Source organism: Leptodactylus fuscus, chromosome 2 (genome assembly GCF_031893055.1).
Source record: "Leptodactylus fuscus isolate aLepFus1 chromosome 2, aLepFus1.hap2, whole genome shotgun sequence".
Classification (NCBI taxonomy): Eukaryota; Metazoa; Chordata; class Amphibia; order Anura; family Leptodactylidae; genus Leptodactylus; species Leptodactylus fuscus.
Genome location: NC_134266.1, coordinates 275,026,118 through 275,043,746, shown reverse-complemented (window position 1 = coordinate 275,043,746; position 17,629 = coordinate 275,026,118). Strand labels below are relative to the sequence as shown.

The 17,629-nt window shown below is 44.4% G+C and overlaps 1 protein-coding gene across 1 annotated transcript; it reads left to right on the top strand.

Annotated features, from left to right (window-relative positions):
* Window positions 1-5,113: 5,113 nt before the first annotated feature.
* On the top strand, window positions 5,114-6,013 carry LOC142194167 (odorant receptor 131-2-like). Its single transcript, XM_075263184.1, has one exon. The coding sequence runs from the start codon at window positions 5,114-5,116 to the stop codon at window positions 6,011-6,013; it is 900 nt and encodes a 299-aa protein (XP_075119285.1).
* The last annotated feature ends 11,616 nt before the right edge of the window (window positions 6,014-17,629 follow it).

Here is a 17,629-nt window from a genome sequence, read left to right as displayed (position 1 = left end):
ACACAGTGACTGTACCAGCAGAATAGTGAGCGCAGCTCTGGAGTATAATGCAGGATAAGTAATGTAATGTATGTACACAGTGACTGCACCAGCAGAATAGTGAGCGCAGCTCTGGAGTATAATACAGGATAAGTAATGTAATGTATGTACACAGTGACTGTACCAGCAGAATAGTGAGCGCAGCTCTGGAGTATAATACAGGATAAGTAATGTAATGTATGTACACAGTGACTGTACCAGCAGAATAGTGAGCGCAGCTCTGCAGTATAATACAGGATAAGTAATGTATGTACACAGTGACTGCACCAGCAGAATAGTGAGCGCAGCTCTGGAGTATAATGCAGGATAAGTAATGTAATGTATGTACACAGTGACTGCACCAGCAGAATAGTGAGCGCAGCTCTGGAGTATAATACAGGATAAGTAATGTAATGTATGTACACAGTGACTGTACCAGCAGAATAGTGAGCGCAGCTCTGGAGTATAATACAGGATAAGTAATGTAATGTATGTACACAGTGACTGTACCAGCAGAATAGTGAGCGCAGCTCTGGAGTATAATACAGGATAAGTAATGTAATGTATGTACACAGTGACTGTACCAGCAGAATAGTGAGCGCAGCTCTGGAGTATAATGCAGGATAAGTAATGTAATGTATGTACACAGTGACTGCAGCAGCAGAATAGTGAGCGCAGCTCTGGAGTATAATACAGGATAAGTAATGTAATGTATGTACACAGTGACTGTACCAGCAGAATAGTGAGCGCAGCTCTGCAGTATAATACAGGATAAGTAATGTATGTACACAGTGACTGCACCAGCAGAATAGTGAGCGCAGCTCTGGAGTATAATGCAGGATAAGTAATGTAATGTATGTACACAGTGACTGCACCAGCAGAATAGTGAGCGCAGCTCTGGAGTATAATACAGGATAAGTAATGTAATGTATGTACACAGTGACTGTACCAGCAGAATAGTGAGCGCAGCTCTGGAGTATAATACAGGATAAGTAATGTAATGTATGTACACAGTGACTGTACCAGCAGAATAGTGAGCGCAGCTCTGGAGTATAATACAGGATAAGTAATGTAATGTATGTACACAGTGACTGTACCAGCAGAATAGTGAGCGCAGCTCTGGAGTATAATGCAGGATAAGTAATGTAATGTATGTACACAGTGACTGCACCAGCAGAATAGTGAGCGCAGCTCTGGAGTATAATACAGGATAAGTAATGTAATGTATGTACACAGTGACTGTACCAGCAGAATAGTGAGCGCAGCTCTGGAGTATAATACAGGATAAGTAATGTAATGTATGTACACAGTGACTGTACCAGCAGAATAGTGAGTGCAGCTCTGGAGTATAATACAGGATAAGTAATGTATGTACACAGTGACTGTACCAGCAGAATAGTGAGCGCAGCTCTGGAGTATAATACAGGATAAGTAATGTAATGTATGTACACAGTGACTGTACCAGCAGAATAGTGAGTGCAGCTCTGGAGTATAATACAGGATAAGTAATGTATGTACACAGTGACTGTACCAGCAGAATAGTGAGCGCAGCTCTGGAGTATAATACAGGATAAGTAATGTAATGTATGTACACAGTGACTGTACCAGCAGAATAGTGAGCGCAGCTCTGGAGTATAATACAGGATAAGTAATGTAATGTATGTACACAGTGACTGTACCAGCAGAATAGTGAGCGCAGCTCTGGAGTATAATACAGGATAAGTAATGTAATGTATGTACACAGTGACTGTACCAGCAGAATAGTGAGCGCAGCTCTGGAGTATAATGCAGGATAAGTAATGTAATGTATGTACACAGTGACTGCACCAGCAGAATAGTGAGCGCAGCTCTGGAGTATAATACAGGATAAGTAATGTAATGTATGTACACAGTGACTGTACCAGCAGAATAGTGAGCGCAGCTCTGGAGTATAATACAGGATAAGTAATGTAATGTATGTACACAGTGACTGTACCAGCAGAATAGTGAGTGCAGCTCTGGAGTATAATACAGGATAAGTAATGTATGTACACAGTGACTGTACCAGCAGAATAGTGAGCGCAGCTCTGGAGTATAATACAGGATAAGTAATGTAATGTATGTACACAGTGACTGTACCAGCAGAATAGTGAGTGCAGCTCTGGAGTATAATACAGGATAAGTAATGTATGTACACAGTGACTGTACCAGCAGAATAGTGAGCGCAGCTCTGGAGTATAATACAGGATAAGTAATGTAATGTATGTACACAGTGACTGCACCAGCAGAATAGTGAGCGCAGCTCTGGAGTATAATACAGGATAAGTAATGTAATGTATGTACACAGTGACTGTACCAGCAGAATAGTGAGCGCAGCTCTGGAGTATAATACAGGATAAGTAATGTAATGTATGTACACAGTGACTGTACCAGTAGAATAGTGAGCGCAGCTCTGGAGTATAATACAGGATAAGTAATGTAATGTATGTACAAAGTGACTGCACCAGCAGAATAGTGAGCGCAGCTCTGGAGTATAATACAGGATAAGTAATGTAATGTATGTACACAGTGACTTTACTAGCAGAATAGTGAGCGCAGCTCTGGAGTATAATACAGGATAAGTAATGTAATGTATGTACACAGTGACTGTACCAGCAGAATAGTGAGCGCAGCTCTGGAGTATAATACAGGATAAGTAATGTAATGTATGTACACAGTGACTGTACCAGCAGAGTAGTGAGCGCAGCTCTGGGGTATAATACAGGATAAGTAATGTAATGTATGTACACAGTGACTGCACCAGCAGAATAGTGAGCGCAGCTCTGGAGTATAATACAGGATAAGTAATGTAATGTATGTACAAAGTGACTGCACCAGCAGAATAGTGAGCGCAGCTCTGGAGTATAATACAGGATAAGTAATGTAATGTATGTACACAGTGACTGCACCAGCAGAATAGTGAGCGCAGCTCTGGAGTATAATACAGGATAAGTAATGTAATGTATGTACACAGTGACTGTACCAGCAGAATAGTGAGCGCAGCTCTGGAGTATAATACAGGATACGTAATGTAATGTATGTACACAGTGACTGTACCAGCAGAATAGTGAGCGCAGCTCTGGAGTATAATACAGGATACGTAATGTAATGTATGTAGACAGTAGTGTGGGGAACCCGATGCGACAATAATGGACAGTTAGTCCTGGGCATCCAGAATCCCCAAACACCATGGCTAAAATAGTCGTGAGTGTACAACGCTCTCCTTACCAGGGCGGAACTAGGCTCCCGAGGGTTTCGCCGGAGCTCCTGATAGTTGAGTTGGGCTTGGTATATTCAAGGACCCAGAGCTGCAATTGCACAGAGAGCGCCACACACTCAGCAAACCTCAAGTAGCAGAGGACCCAGAAAACCCAGGAACACTAACCTCAGCAGATGAGAAACGAGAGAGTTGGTTAGCAAGGAGATTGATGTTTTGAGGTATGCCAGGAGATAGCAGAAGCACCACTTGAAGGTCGTGCAGGCCACGGGTAGCCAAAAACGAAGTCAATCAAACTGGATCGGTATACAGGAGGTCACGAGGCAGCAGGAGGGAGAAGCAAATGTGTAGTAAGGAGAGCCGGGTCATACACAAAAGGTCACAGAGTAGCCAAGCAGAGGTCAAGCAGGAGTAGTCAGCAAACAGGCCGAGGTCATCCACAGGGGGTCAGAAGGTAGCCAAATCAGAAGGTCAAGGAGAAGTAGCCTGGAAGGCAAGCCAAGGTCATATACAGGAAGTCAGAAGGACAAACAGGAAGTTCAGGGTTAAGATCAGAATAGAAGCACAGGAGGGAGCTGTCACCAGGTATACCTAATAACCAGTGACAGGCCGCAGCCAATATGAGGCCTAAATAGCCTCCGGCCCTCCACAGACCCTTTCACCCCAGAAGTAAGACTTCCGGTCCTAGGAGGACACCAGAATCCTGCAAAGACTATTGCGGAGGTTCTGGCCTACCTCCACTAGGGACCTGAAGTGTCGACCCGGTACAGAAGACAAAGCAGGCCGGCAGCCTCCATACAGTGCAGCCCGGAGCTCTGACAAGTACAAGGAGACTGCATGGACAGTCGGGCTCTCACAGAAGTGATTCCAGTCAACGATGAGGATTGCAGAGGGTCCAGTATCTATTTCATCCTATAAGTCCTGGCTTATGAGCCACCTCTTAAAGTATAGTATGAAGAAACAAGGAAATCTGTCAGAAAGCTCCAGGGAGAACTGTCCTCACCCTAGTCAGAAATGATGTGGTCCAAAAATGGAAGAGACCAACATTTTCTGCAGTGGTAAAAAGACATAAAGGGAACCTGTCAGAGCGATTTGAGACACCAAGCCATCTGCATGTCCTCATGGATTGAAGGTTTCGTTTCCGGAATATTCTTTTATGGCCATCAGTGATTAAAATAAAAAAATATTTATCCTCACACACTTCTTGTTCTCCTGATGCTGACACAGAACTTCAGTGAAGCTGGAGGGGTAAAGCTCAGCCTCAGTGCTCATGTGCCATACCTCGGCTGTATGAGCGGTGACGCTGGGGTCTACATCCCCGGGCACTCTGAAGAACTGCGCATGTACCGGGAGCATCAGAGATAAGTCCAATGTAATGCAGAGGTTTTTTTTTTTATTCAGACATAGATGGTGTTGTTATAGTGTTCTATATGGACTGGACAAGTTCCCATGATGGAAGAAAATCAGTTACATGGCAATTGATGGTCTCCTTCAAGAGAAAGTAAGAAATGAGACGGATGATGAAAGTGAGAGAAAGTGAATGGGGCTTTAAGCAGTGTACCAGATGAATGACGAAGAGGAGATATATGGGGACCAAATGTGGGACCCACCTGGTAGCCTGCATACCAATTCCATATTCAGTTCATCTACCATAGGAGTAGCTTCAGGTCTAGGATAGATATTTTTAAGAAGAAGCCATCTTTCTAGCAATGTCTTTTGTTGAGGAAGAATTCTCCGACACTCTTAAATTTTGTTGTCTTGGAATGTTACAGAGACTCCCCCGGATGGGTTGGAACTATTGAAGACTCAAATAAACTTGGTAGAAGTGGAGATAAGACAATCCTATGAGCTGTTCTCAAAATGTTCAACATCACCGGGGTCAACAACAGTACGAGCATGGAGTCCATGGGCTTTGTGAGGAGCATCTTGCTTTCCGTAATGCTCCTGTCCTTCTGTGTCTTCATCTACTTTGTGACCATCATCTTACACGCCTTCTTCACCAACCCTCATATTCGGGAGAACTCTCGCTACGTCCTCTTCATCCACATGCTCATAAACGATGCCTTGCTACTATCTGTACTCATATTTCTCTTCCTTATGTCTCGATATCTAATATTCATCCCTGTGCCCATATGTTACGCTCTCCTGACGTTCTCTATTAATGCATTCAGGGTTACCCCCTACAACTTGGCCATCATGTCCTTGGAACGTTTCTTTGCCATAAGCTACCCGTTAAGACATGCCGAGATTTGCACCAGGCAAAGGTCTCTTTTGGCCATAGCAGCCATGTGGCTTCTGAACCTTATTCCACATTTTGTTGACTTTATTGCCATGTGTTATTCAATGCCGAAGAATTTCTTCACCACCAAGTTAGAATGTCTATGGCAAGAATTTGCAATGAATAGGTTCCAAGTTATCTTAAGGCCAGTGACTGATATCGCCACCTTTATGTTGGTGGGACTGGTGATCCTCTACACCTATGTCAAAGTTATGATAGTGGCTCGGAGGATCGGGTCTGGGAAGTCTTCTGCATTCAAGGCGAAGAAAACCGTCCTTCTTCATGCCCTCCAGTTGGGACTATGTATGATGGCTTTCACATCTTCGACCACCGATTCCAATTTGAGGGAATATTACTACTTAATGCCCTTAACCAACTTTTTCTTGTTCATGTGTATCCCCAGATTCATCAGTCCTCTAATCTATGGCATCAGAGATGAGGTGTTCCGGAAACATATGAGGAAGATGAACTTCTCCATATAGGTAGATGGATGGGTGCCACCACTTACTATTGGATAGGTAGACAATGAAGTATTTGTACACACGGATCTGCCCAATAAAACGATTTTCAATTCCAGGAATGGAAATTAGAATTTTAGGAAATACACACAAATTTTTCTGTTGTATTAAATCTCTGCAAATTTTACCAAAATCCACCGCAGGATCCTCATATTACATAGAGAATTGCAGCAGAAAAAGCTGCCATGCTTGGAGATACCAGGATAAATGGAAAATCCAAGCGTTGTTAAAGGGGGTATGACATAGTTAAAAGTGATACTCGCCAACGTCCTGCCCCCTGTCCCCTTTGGTACTGTCAGTGGCCAACGTGGAAATGCAGAGGCTCTCAAAAACACTGAGTTGGGTACCAATGATCTGTCAGCAATGGTCACCCAATGTGTCTGGGCCAGTGATTGCCACAGCAGTTACGTGAGCCTCTACACGTCTGACCCAGGACAGAAGATGAGCTTCCTGGACAGGGGACCAGGGGTAGGTGAGTGTCACTTCTTGAGTTGACCTTTGGGTTTACCAGTGATCCTGAAAAACCCTTCTATGTGCTACGCAAATTGCTGGAAGTAGACTCCATTGAGAGAGTAAAAATGAAGCATGGACCGAATAAAGGATTGATGAACACAGATTAGGATTGACACACTAAGGCTGGGGCCTTAGACCCAAGGGACCACATCATCTGGTGAGTTCCTATTATTTTTAGCAGTAAATATGTCCAAAATGTGTTCTCTTTAAACCCCAGAATATAATAAGTGGACACCCAGGGGAGGTGCGGTAACATAATAAACAGTTATATTCACCTTCTCTCATATCTCCTGGGCATCCTCATGGTGTCCGTTGTTGACTGTTGGTTCCTCAGAGCATAATAGTTTCACTTAATGTTCACAATGAAACTGAAATAAATGTTTCAGTTGAACTACCAAGACCCGAAATGAAACAAATCTTCAGAAGCTCGTACATCTCTAATCATAACCATGGACCAGATATGAGCTGAGGATATTAATAGATTTGCACTACATAGCTATGGATATTTTTTGCTCCAATATTTACTGCTACAAATGTTTACTTCCCTTATCCACCATATTTCAATATCCTTTATGCACATTGTGGCTGGTTATCAGGAGGACACTACATGTATGAGAAGATAACCCGACCACAATAAGGACATCATGGCTGGTTATCAGGAGGACACTACATGTATGAGAAGATAACCCAACCACAATAAGGACATCATGGCTGGTTATCAGGAGGACACTACATGTATGAGAAGATAACCCGACCACAATAAGGACATCATGGCTGGTTATCAGGAGGGGACACTACATGTATGAGAAGATAACCCAACCACAATAAGGACATCATGGTTGGTTATCAGGAGGACACTACATGTATGAGAAGATAACCCAACCACAATAAGGACATCATGGCTGGTTATCAGGAGGACACTACATGTATAACCATTTTGGTTGCTCTTCTCTGGACTTGCTCCAATAGAAAGACATCAATATATTGGAGCAAGTCCAGAGAAGAGCAACCAAAATGGTGGAAGGTCTGCAAACCATGTCCTATGAGGAGCGGCTAAAAGAACTGGGACTGTTTAGTTTGCAGAAGAGAAGGCTGAGGGGAGATTTAATAGCAGTCTACAAATATCTGAAAGGTAGTCACAGTGCAGAGGGATCTCCCCTATTCTCATTAGCACAAGGAAGTACAAGAAGCAATGGGATGAAACTAAAGGGAAAGAGATACAGATTAGACATTAGGAAAAACTTTCTGACAGTGAGGGTAGTGAGAGAGTGGAATAGGCTGCCACGGGAGGTGGTGGGCGCTCCATCAATGGAAATCTTCAAGCGGAATCTGGATAAACATATAGCTGGGATGATTTAGGAAAACCTGCACTCGCAGGGGGTTGGACCCGATGGCCCTTGAGGTCCCTTCCAACTCTACCAAAAAGAAAAAAAAAAAAAAAAGTATTTCATGAGTATGAGAAGATAATAATAGTGCCTTACTACATAAGTATTGGGGGCAGTGTTACAGTATTAGTGCCCCCAACAGGTAATAACATTACTTATGTAGGACGGCATTATTAGGGCTAGGACACTCCTACTGCAATGGTCCCCCACGTGGATTATAGCATTACTTATGTGTGTGTGTGTGTGTGTGTGTGTGTGTGTGTGTGTGTGTGTGAGAAGATTTGGGTTTAAGTCATAAACTTTTGAAAACTTCAGGTTTGACCTAGTTTGATCTGAACTGGTTCACTCATCTCTAGTAAGAGACCATGTGATCCTCCTCCATTATAGTCCTCCATTATATATGTGTGTGTGTGTGAGTGTGTGTGTGTAGGGGGGGTTATTACCTGTTGGGAGACTAATATCTATGGGCATTTGCTGTTATTGTAATAGTGCCCTAAAAGTGTCTGCGCACAAGTAATACTAAGCCCATCCCACATAAGGGAGAACTATTACAGTAAATCTGCCCCCTATAGGTGATAATCCCCCCCCCCCCCGATCCCCAAAAAGTCTATCATTTTACTCAGGGGGTCTTTTTAGACCCCCTAGTATAATGATTGGAGGCCCAGGGGAGCTGAGGTTAATATAAAAAAAAGCTGTTACTTACCTCTCCTGGCTCTGGAAGCCTTCAGGCCTACTTGAGTGACGTCCCAGATGTCATGTGGGCCTGCGTCCTTATGTGTCATGATGCAAGCCCCGGCTCAAGTGACGTCTCTTACATTATTGAAGATGGCCGACATCAGCAGGAAGTGTGCTGGACTCCAGGGGAGGTAAGTAACAGTGTTTGTTATGCTTGTATCCTTCCCTGGGTCTTTCATTATTATACTCTGGGGTCTTAAAAGACCCCAGAGTATAATAATTGTTCATGGGTGGTCCACAATGAGGTATAATACTGTGTACAGGGGCCACTATGGGGCATAATACTGTGTACAGGGGCCACTATGGGGATAATACTGTGTGCAGGGGTCACTATGGGACATAATACTGTGTGCAGGGGCCACTATGGGGGATAATACAATATGCAGGGGCCACTATGGGACATAATACTGTGTGCAGGGGCCACTATGGGACATAATACTGTGTGCAGGGGCCACTATGGGGGATAATACTGTGTGCAGGGGCCACTATGGGACATAATACTGTGTGCAGGGGCCACTATGGGGGATAATACTGTGTGCAGGGGCCACTATGGGACATAATACTGTGTGCAGGGGCCACTATGGGACATAATACTGTGTGCAGGAGCCACTATGGGACATAATACTGTGTACAGGGGCCACTATGGGGGATAATACTGTGTGCAGGGGCCACTATGGGACATAATACTGTGTGCAGGGGCCACTATGGGGGATAATACTGTGTGCAGGGGCCACTATGGGGGATAATACTGTGTGCAGGGGCCACTATGGGGGATAATACTGTGTGCAGGGGCCACTATGGGGGATAATACTGTGTGCAGGGGCCACTATGGGACATAATACTGTGTGAAGGGGCCACTATGGGACATAATACTGTGTGCAGGGGCCACTATGGGACATAATACTGTGTGCAGGGGCCACTATGGGACATAATACTGTGTGAAGGGGCCACTATGGGGGATAATACTGTGTGCAGGGGCCACTATGGGACATAATACTGTGTGCAGGGGCTACTATGGGACATAATACTGTGTGCAGGAGCCACTATGGGACATAATACTGTGTGCAGGGCCACTATGGGGGATAATACTGTGTGCAGGGGCCACTATGGGACATAATACTGTGTGCAGGGGCCACTATGGGACATAATACTGTGTGCAGGGGCCACTATGGGGCATAATACTGTGTGCAAGTGCCACTATGGGGATAATACTGTGTGCAGGGGCCACTATGGGACATAATACTGTGTGCAGGGGTCACTATGGGGGATAATACTGTGTGCAGGGGCCACTATGGGGGATAATACTGTGTGCAGGGGCCACTATGGGACATAATACTGTGTGAAGGGGCCACTATGGGGGATAATACTGTGTGCAGGGGCCACTATGGGGGATAATACTGTGTGCAGGGGCCACTATGGGACATAATACTGTGTGCAGGGGCCACTATGGGACATAATACTGTGTGCAGGGGCCACTATGGGACATAATACTGTGTGAAGGGGCCACTATGGGACATAATACTGTGTGCAGGGGTCACTATGGGGGATAATACTGTGTGCAGGGGCCACTATGGGACATAATACTGTGTGCAGGAGCCACTATGGGACATAATACTGTGTGCAGGGGCACTATGGGACATAATACTGTGTGCAGGGGACACTATGGGACATAATACTGTGTGCAGGGGCCACTATGGGGTATAATACTGTGTGCAGGGGACACTATGGGACATAATACTGTGTGCAGGGCCACTATGGGGGATAATACTGTTTGCAGGGGCCACTATGGGGGATAATACTGTGTGCAGGGGCCACTATGGGACATAATACTGTGTGAAGGGGCCACTATGGGACATAATACTGTGTGCAGGGGCCACTATGGGACATAATACTGTGTGCAGGGGACACTATGGGGTATAATACTGTGTGCAGGGGCCACTATGGGACATAATACTGTGTGCAGGGGCCACTATGGGACATAATACTGTGTGCAGGAGCCACTATGGGACATAATACTTTGTGCAGGGGCCACTATGGGACATAATACTGTGTGCAGGGGTCACTATGGGGGATAATACTGTGTGCAGGGGCCACTATGGGACATAATACTGTGTGCAGGAGCCACTATGGGACATAATACTGTGTGCAGGGCCACTATGGGGGATAATACTGTGTGCAGGGGACACTATGGGACATAATACTGTGTGCAGGGGCCACTATGGGGTATAATACTGTGTGCAGGGGACACTATGGGACATAATACTGTGTGCAGGGCCACTATGGGGGATAATACTGTGTGCAGGGGCCACTATGGGGGATAATACTGTGTGCAGGGGCCACTATGGGACATAATACTGTGTGAAGGGGCCACTATGGGACATAATACTGTGTGCAGGGGCCACTATGGGACATAATACTGTGTGCAGGGGACACTATGGGGTATAATACTGTGTGCAGGAGCCACTATGGGACATAATACTTTGTGCAGGGGCCACTATGGGACATAATACTGTGTGCAGGAGCCACTATGGGACATAATACTTTGTGCAGGGGCCACTATGGGACATAATACTGTGTGCAGGGGCCACTATGGGACATAATACTGTGTGCAGGGGCCACCATGGGGGATAATACTCTGTGCAGGGGCCACTATGGGACATAATACTGTGTGCAGGGGCCACTATGGGACATAATACTGTGTGCAGGAGCCACTATGGGACATAATACTTTGTGCAGGGGCCACTATGGGGGATAATACTGTGTGCAGGGGCCACTATGGGACATAATACTGTGTGCAGGGGCCACTATGGGACATAATACTGTGTGCAGGAGCCACTATGGGACATAATACTTTGTGCAGGGGCCACTATGGGGGATAATACTGTGTGCAGGGGCCACTATGGGACATAATACTGTGTGCAGGGGCCACTATGGGACATAATACTGTGTGCAGGGGCCACTATGGGGGATAATACTCTGTGCAGGGGCCACTATGGGACATAATACTGTGTGCAGGGGCCACTATGGGACATAATACTGTGTGCAGGGGCCACTATGGGACATAATACTGTGTGCAGGGGCCATTATGAGGGATATAATACTGTTTGCAGGGGCCCCTATGGTCCATAATACTCTGTGCAGGGGCCACTATGGGACATAATACTGTGTACAAGGGTCACTATGGGGCATAATACTATGTGCAGAAAAGCAGGGGGGGATGGGGTGTCGGTCAGTCAGGAGGAAGGCAGTTGGGGCATGTCAAAAGTTCGCCATGGGGCCCCATCATTCCTAGTTACGCCACTGCATAGGACCCTACAATGTCAGGACACCACATGTGACTTTTCAAACCCAATCACAAACCTCAGAGGACCTCTGGGGCACGTGACATCATTCATGAGGCCAGAAGAGGACTTCGAGAAAGCACTAGAAGCTGCAAAGAGAGGTGAGGGAAGGTGAGTATAACTATTTATTATGTTTCTTCTGCTCCCCTGGATCTCCTCTGAAAAGACCCCAAACTCTAATAGTGATAGTGGGTGATAAACCCCAAAATTTTGGGTTTGAGTCAGAAACTTTTGAAAACTTCAGGTTTGACATAGATCAACATTTTTGCAAAATTACTTGTTGAATCCAGTTCATCGGTTTGCTATTGTCTGTTCTAGGATGGTTATTTTGGACCCACCACCATATTGGGGTTAATATTGAGAGAAGTAGTGACCATCCAGGGCAATAACCACCGAGGTCCCCCTAAGTTGGACGTTCATTGGATTCCAGTGCCGTTCCTTTTGCCCCCATGAATGCAACAACTATGAGAAAAATGGAAAGTGGTCTTACTACCATGGTGTAAAGTTGGTGGACTTGGTGGACTCTTATGTTCTAATAACAGAATTCAGGCAATGGATAAAAACTTGTGAGATGTTAACGAGGAAAAGACAAAGCAATTAACATCAGTCAAATGACTAATTAAGGCTTGTACAATATTTAGTAATGTCTCGATGTATCAAGGGAGACAAAGATGACAGACGCAGGTCAGGGAGCTGGAGAACATTGCCCGATGGGACGATGAGGCAGATATGAGCTAATGATGTCGGAAGGCTATAAATACAGATGGAGATGGAGGAGGTCGTGTGTTCCCGATACACAGACTGAAGAATATTCATTGACTCCCGGGTCTTCTGCTTCACTGTGAGTAGGGGGTACGAGGGGTTGTACATTGAAGGATTGTAGACCCTCCTACATGTGACTTATTACTAGACCTCTAATAGTTTTTGAAAAGTTCTCCATTATTAGAAACAAAGTCGGATGGGACATAGTGGTAGGAATTTTTCGGACAACCATCTGATATGACCGGTGTTTCCCCGAGCCCAGATTGGTGCTTGGATCTGTCGGCTTCCCCGGACATTCTGTGGTCTCCATCCATTATGTGGTTATTTTCTTCCACTGAAGGGTTGTCTCAGACAACCAATGTCCATAGGCCTTCTTAGGTCTCGTAAAGGGAATTGGAAGAGCAACTCCTGTTCTGACTTTATCTGAACGGCCACCGTTTTATGGTAAATTTCCCCTGGAGTGGCCTCTGCAGGGAAAATGTCTGCAATGTCCGCTATGGCCCATGGATCCTGGTTCAATAGCTCAGTTTGGGTCCTCTGCATACCTCCTCCTCACAACTGGCAGTCGCTTCCCATCTGTCTATTTGATAAGCATTACTCTTTCCTTCTCGATACGGCCCAGACCACCATGAGGACTTATTCACAACTTATCTGTGCACACAAGCTTCCCATCAGTCCCATCCCCTATCAGTGCCCGTCAAAGGAACTCTGACTATAGACTGCTGACCGACTTCTATTTTTGCTATTCTGATGGTGTCAGGCTGTGTATCCTAAATCATCTCACTCCAGTGCACCAGAGGACAGGGGAATGCACTTTATGACAATACATAGGCTAAGGCCATCAGGAAATCAGAAAAAGTTTAACCAACCCTAGTGCGGTGAAGGTGTCTGCAGGTCCACTTAGTTTATGGAGCCAATGGCAACTTCTACCACTGTGACCCCAATAGTCATACCAACGGCTTAGGACGCACAATTCCTTCATTCTCATACAAAGCAGAATTGCCTTCCTCCATAAACTTTGTCTTCTCCCAAAATGTCCAATTTAGTTTTTTAGACTAGGTTTTAAAGGGAAAAACATTTCCCGTCATAGTTATAGAAGGTCGGACCTTAGCATCGGGCCACTAAGATTGTGAACATCTTTTTTTCATCTCCAATATACACATCTACAAAAGTATATTGGCTTGTACACCGCCATGCTCATATAATGCCCATATGGTAAAGCCACCTCTATGGTCATGTCCTTATGGAATTCAAAATGGTAGAGTATCCAGAATGAATCCATGAGATCCTTGAGATCTAAGTAGGGGACACTTAAGACTGGGGGAATCTATAAGCTCATCTTGCACTCTCATAATGCCGCCATCTTTGACCCCATCATCAATAGCTACATTGGGAAGACGCCAATCAGAGGAACAAATTTGTGACTTCAAATTCGTCAATCAGTATAAAACCCTGGATCAACTTGTCTTTCCAAAAAATCTAAAACCTGTAACCTGTAACATTTTAAAGTTCAAAGTCCAGGTCCCTTTTTGAACTTGTACAATGAGTCCTCCATCACCACATCCTATGGCAGTGACCTCCATAGTCTCACTGCTCTTACAGTAAAGAACCCCCATGTATAATGCTGGTGAAGGTGAGTCTGAGTTTGGATATGATGCGGAGCATAGACTTGATGAGTTCTTCTACATTGTGGTGGTTGTTACCAGGCCCACCAAAAGATCCTTCAATGGGCCCAAGCTCCATCCAACAGAAAACAACTACACTTGAAGGGTGCTTTGGTCTGCTCCTAGGTGTTCTTGGATGGTGGGATCCCAAAATCATGTTACATGGTGAGCCATAGGAACCTCAGTCCGACACTGTTCCAGTTCTTTCCTGGACCATACCAAGACCATTGAAACCAATAATGTTTTTCAGTGTTGATTTTGGGTTGTTACAGAAAATCATTAACCATATAACATAAGATAGTTCGAGTACAAGCAAGTCAACCAATGTTTACTAGGTACATGATGTAGCAACCCTGACGATAGGAGCTTACAATGTGTAAGGAATGGGTAAGAGGTCTAGGAGATCAGGGAGTGGAGTTACTCTAGACATGGCAGGTGGTGGAGATGTTGCAATACTAGATTTTTTTGCCCAGGTCACATGCAGCACTTTTCAAGAAAGATAAATTGTCATTGAGTGGTAAAAGGTTGGAAAATGTTGTATGGGAAGAGAGAGAATTCCCAAAAAGAGAGGAAGCTCGAGTGAAGTCGATGTTACACTTGGACTTGGGTTGACTTCTGATGGCTCTTCACCATGACTTGGGTTCGACTTGAACATCCACATTATTCCTTATTGTCTCTGATGAACTGAAATGGTCGCTGCGACGTTCATTGCAGTAAATTATTATTCTTGGAGGCCTCTTCATACCTCAGAGTATAACAGGTGGAGACCTCTTCAGGTTCTATCTAAACTTGTCTGACCTGAAACAAATCATGGACCTGAGCCACCCGAACCTGAAACGAAGCGAATCCTGGGAGGTTCGTCCATCTCTAGTTTCAGGAGGACGTGTCAGAACGGTCAGAGCTTTGTAGGTTATCGTGAGGATGGTGGGACTGGTGGGCCTGGGCTTGTACAAGGCGGTTCAAGACTATGAACCAATCTACTTAGGTTCTCTGAGAATTTTTAGAATCGTTGACTCAAATTTAAAAAGGATTCCTTTGAAATGAGCCTTGACGATATCCCAGAATGTCAGGATAGGTTATCAATTACAAAGCCTACAAATCACCGTGGGGTATAAAAACCATAAAAATTTATTCTTTGAGTTTTTTCTATTTTACTACTTTACTACTTTTTCATTGCCACTTTCCAAGAAACTTTTTTTTCCCCCAAAAACTAAATTATTCTTATTTAAACAATATTGGGTCAGGGCTTATTTTTGAATACCTGATGTTTTCATTGATGTCACTTTGGTAAACATAAAGATTTTCATTACTTTTTATAAAGTTTTTTTCAGCGTAAAATTTTACATTTCTTTAGTTTTTTTACGCTGTTCAGCATACAATAAAGTATTATTACAGTTGTATTGTTTGGGACCTAATGGACACAATACCAAATAATGTATAATACGTATCGTGCTTTTTTTTTTTATCTTTTATTATTTATTTATTATTTTGGGGTGGGGGATTAATGTGTAACTGTTTTTTTTTTTTTTTTAAAGTTTATTTCACTTTTTTTAATGCAATTTTTCGTCTGCCTAAGGGACCTTAACTTTCAACCTTCTGATCACTTTTATAATGCTACAATGTATGATAGAGCCTGTTATTTTCTCTGCAATACAGCCTCATAGGATTATACAAAGGCAGGACAGGGGCTCTAACTAGGCCCTGGCTGCCATGTACATGTGTCAGACCAATGCCTCCAGGAGGGAGACCTTTTACTCCAAACCCCAATAGCATGGCATCTAAGGGGTTAAATTCCAATCCAACCGTTAGGAGCAAGTGTAATACAGACCCCAGTCCAGACCCCTAAACTAATACAGACCCCAGACCAGACCCCCTAAACTAATACAGACCCCAGACCAGACCTCTAAACTAAAACAGACCCCAGACCAGACCCCTAAACTAATACAGACCCCAGACCAGACCCCCTAAACTAATACAGACCCCAGACCAGACCTCTAAACTAATACAGACCCCAGACCAGACCTCTAAACTAATACAGACCCCAGACCAGACTCCAAAACTAATACAGACCCCAGACCAGACCTCTAAACTAATACAGACCCCAGACCAGACCCCTAAACTAATACAGACCCCATACCAGACCCCTAAACTAATACAGACCCCAGACCAGACCCCTAAACTAATACAGACCCCAGACCAGACACCTAAACTAATACAGACCCCAGACCGGACCCCTAAACTAATACAGATCCCAGACCAGACCTCTAAACTAATACAGACCCCAGACCAGACCCCTAAACTAATACAGACCCCAGACCAGACCCCTAAACTAATACAGACCCCAGACCAGACCCCTAAACTAATACAGACCCCAGACCAGACCCCTAAACTAATACAGACCCCAGACCAGACCTCTAAACTAATACAGACCCCAGACCAGACCCCTAAACTAATACAGACCCCAGACCAGACCCCTAAACTAATACAGACCCCATACCAGACCTCTAAACTAATACAAACCCAGCTTGGAAAGTGAGACTCCCGTCAGTCATGTTATGGACAACCATCGTTTTTGGCTCTCTCATACATAAATGTGACTAATGACTATTTACCATATGATCAGTTCTGCAGATTTGTGTCATGTCGCTGCATTGTTACTGTTTTACTCCTAAAAATCAAAATTTTAATGTTGATTATGTTGTAAATCCACCTTTGGCTTTCACCTCTGCCTTAATCCTTCTGGGCTCTTCATCAGAATCAAGCATGTCTCGACCAAACTCTGACTCCAGGTCTCTTCTACACATTCCCAATGTTGGTGTATACTGGTCAACTCCCTTGGGTACCAATACAGTTTTTTCTTCAACTCTCTCCACAAGTGATGAACTGGTTTGAGGTCTAGGGACTGTGGTGCTAATTAAACACCTCTACTCCATGGTCATTGAACCACTTCTTTCTCGATGTATGCTTTGGGTCATTGTCCTGCTGGAACACTATGTCCTCCTTTTTATACCCATAGTGCTTGAGTGTATGTAGTAACTCATCTTGTAGGATACTCATCTATAGCTCAGCATTGAGACCACCATCAATCCTGGTCAAGAATCACAATTCCTTTGGCTGTGACACAACCCCATATCCTCAGGCTTCCTCCACCAAACTTTACAGTTCCTTCAATTTCTCGAT

Bases quoted from the DNA above. Each gene is read 5' to 3' on its own strand.
- LOC142194167 (XM_075263184.1), top strand. From the start codon at position 5,114: ATGTTCAACATCACCGGGGTCAACAACAGTACGAGCATGGAGTCCATG.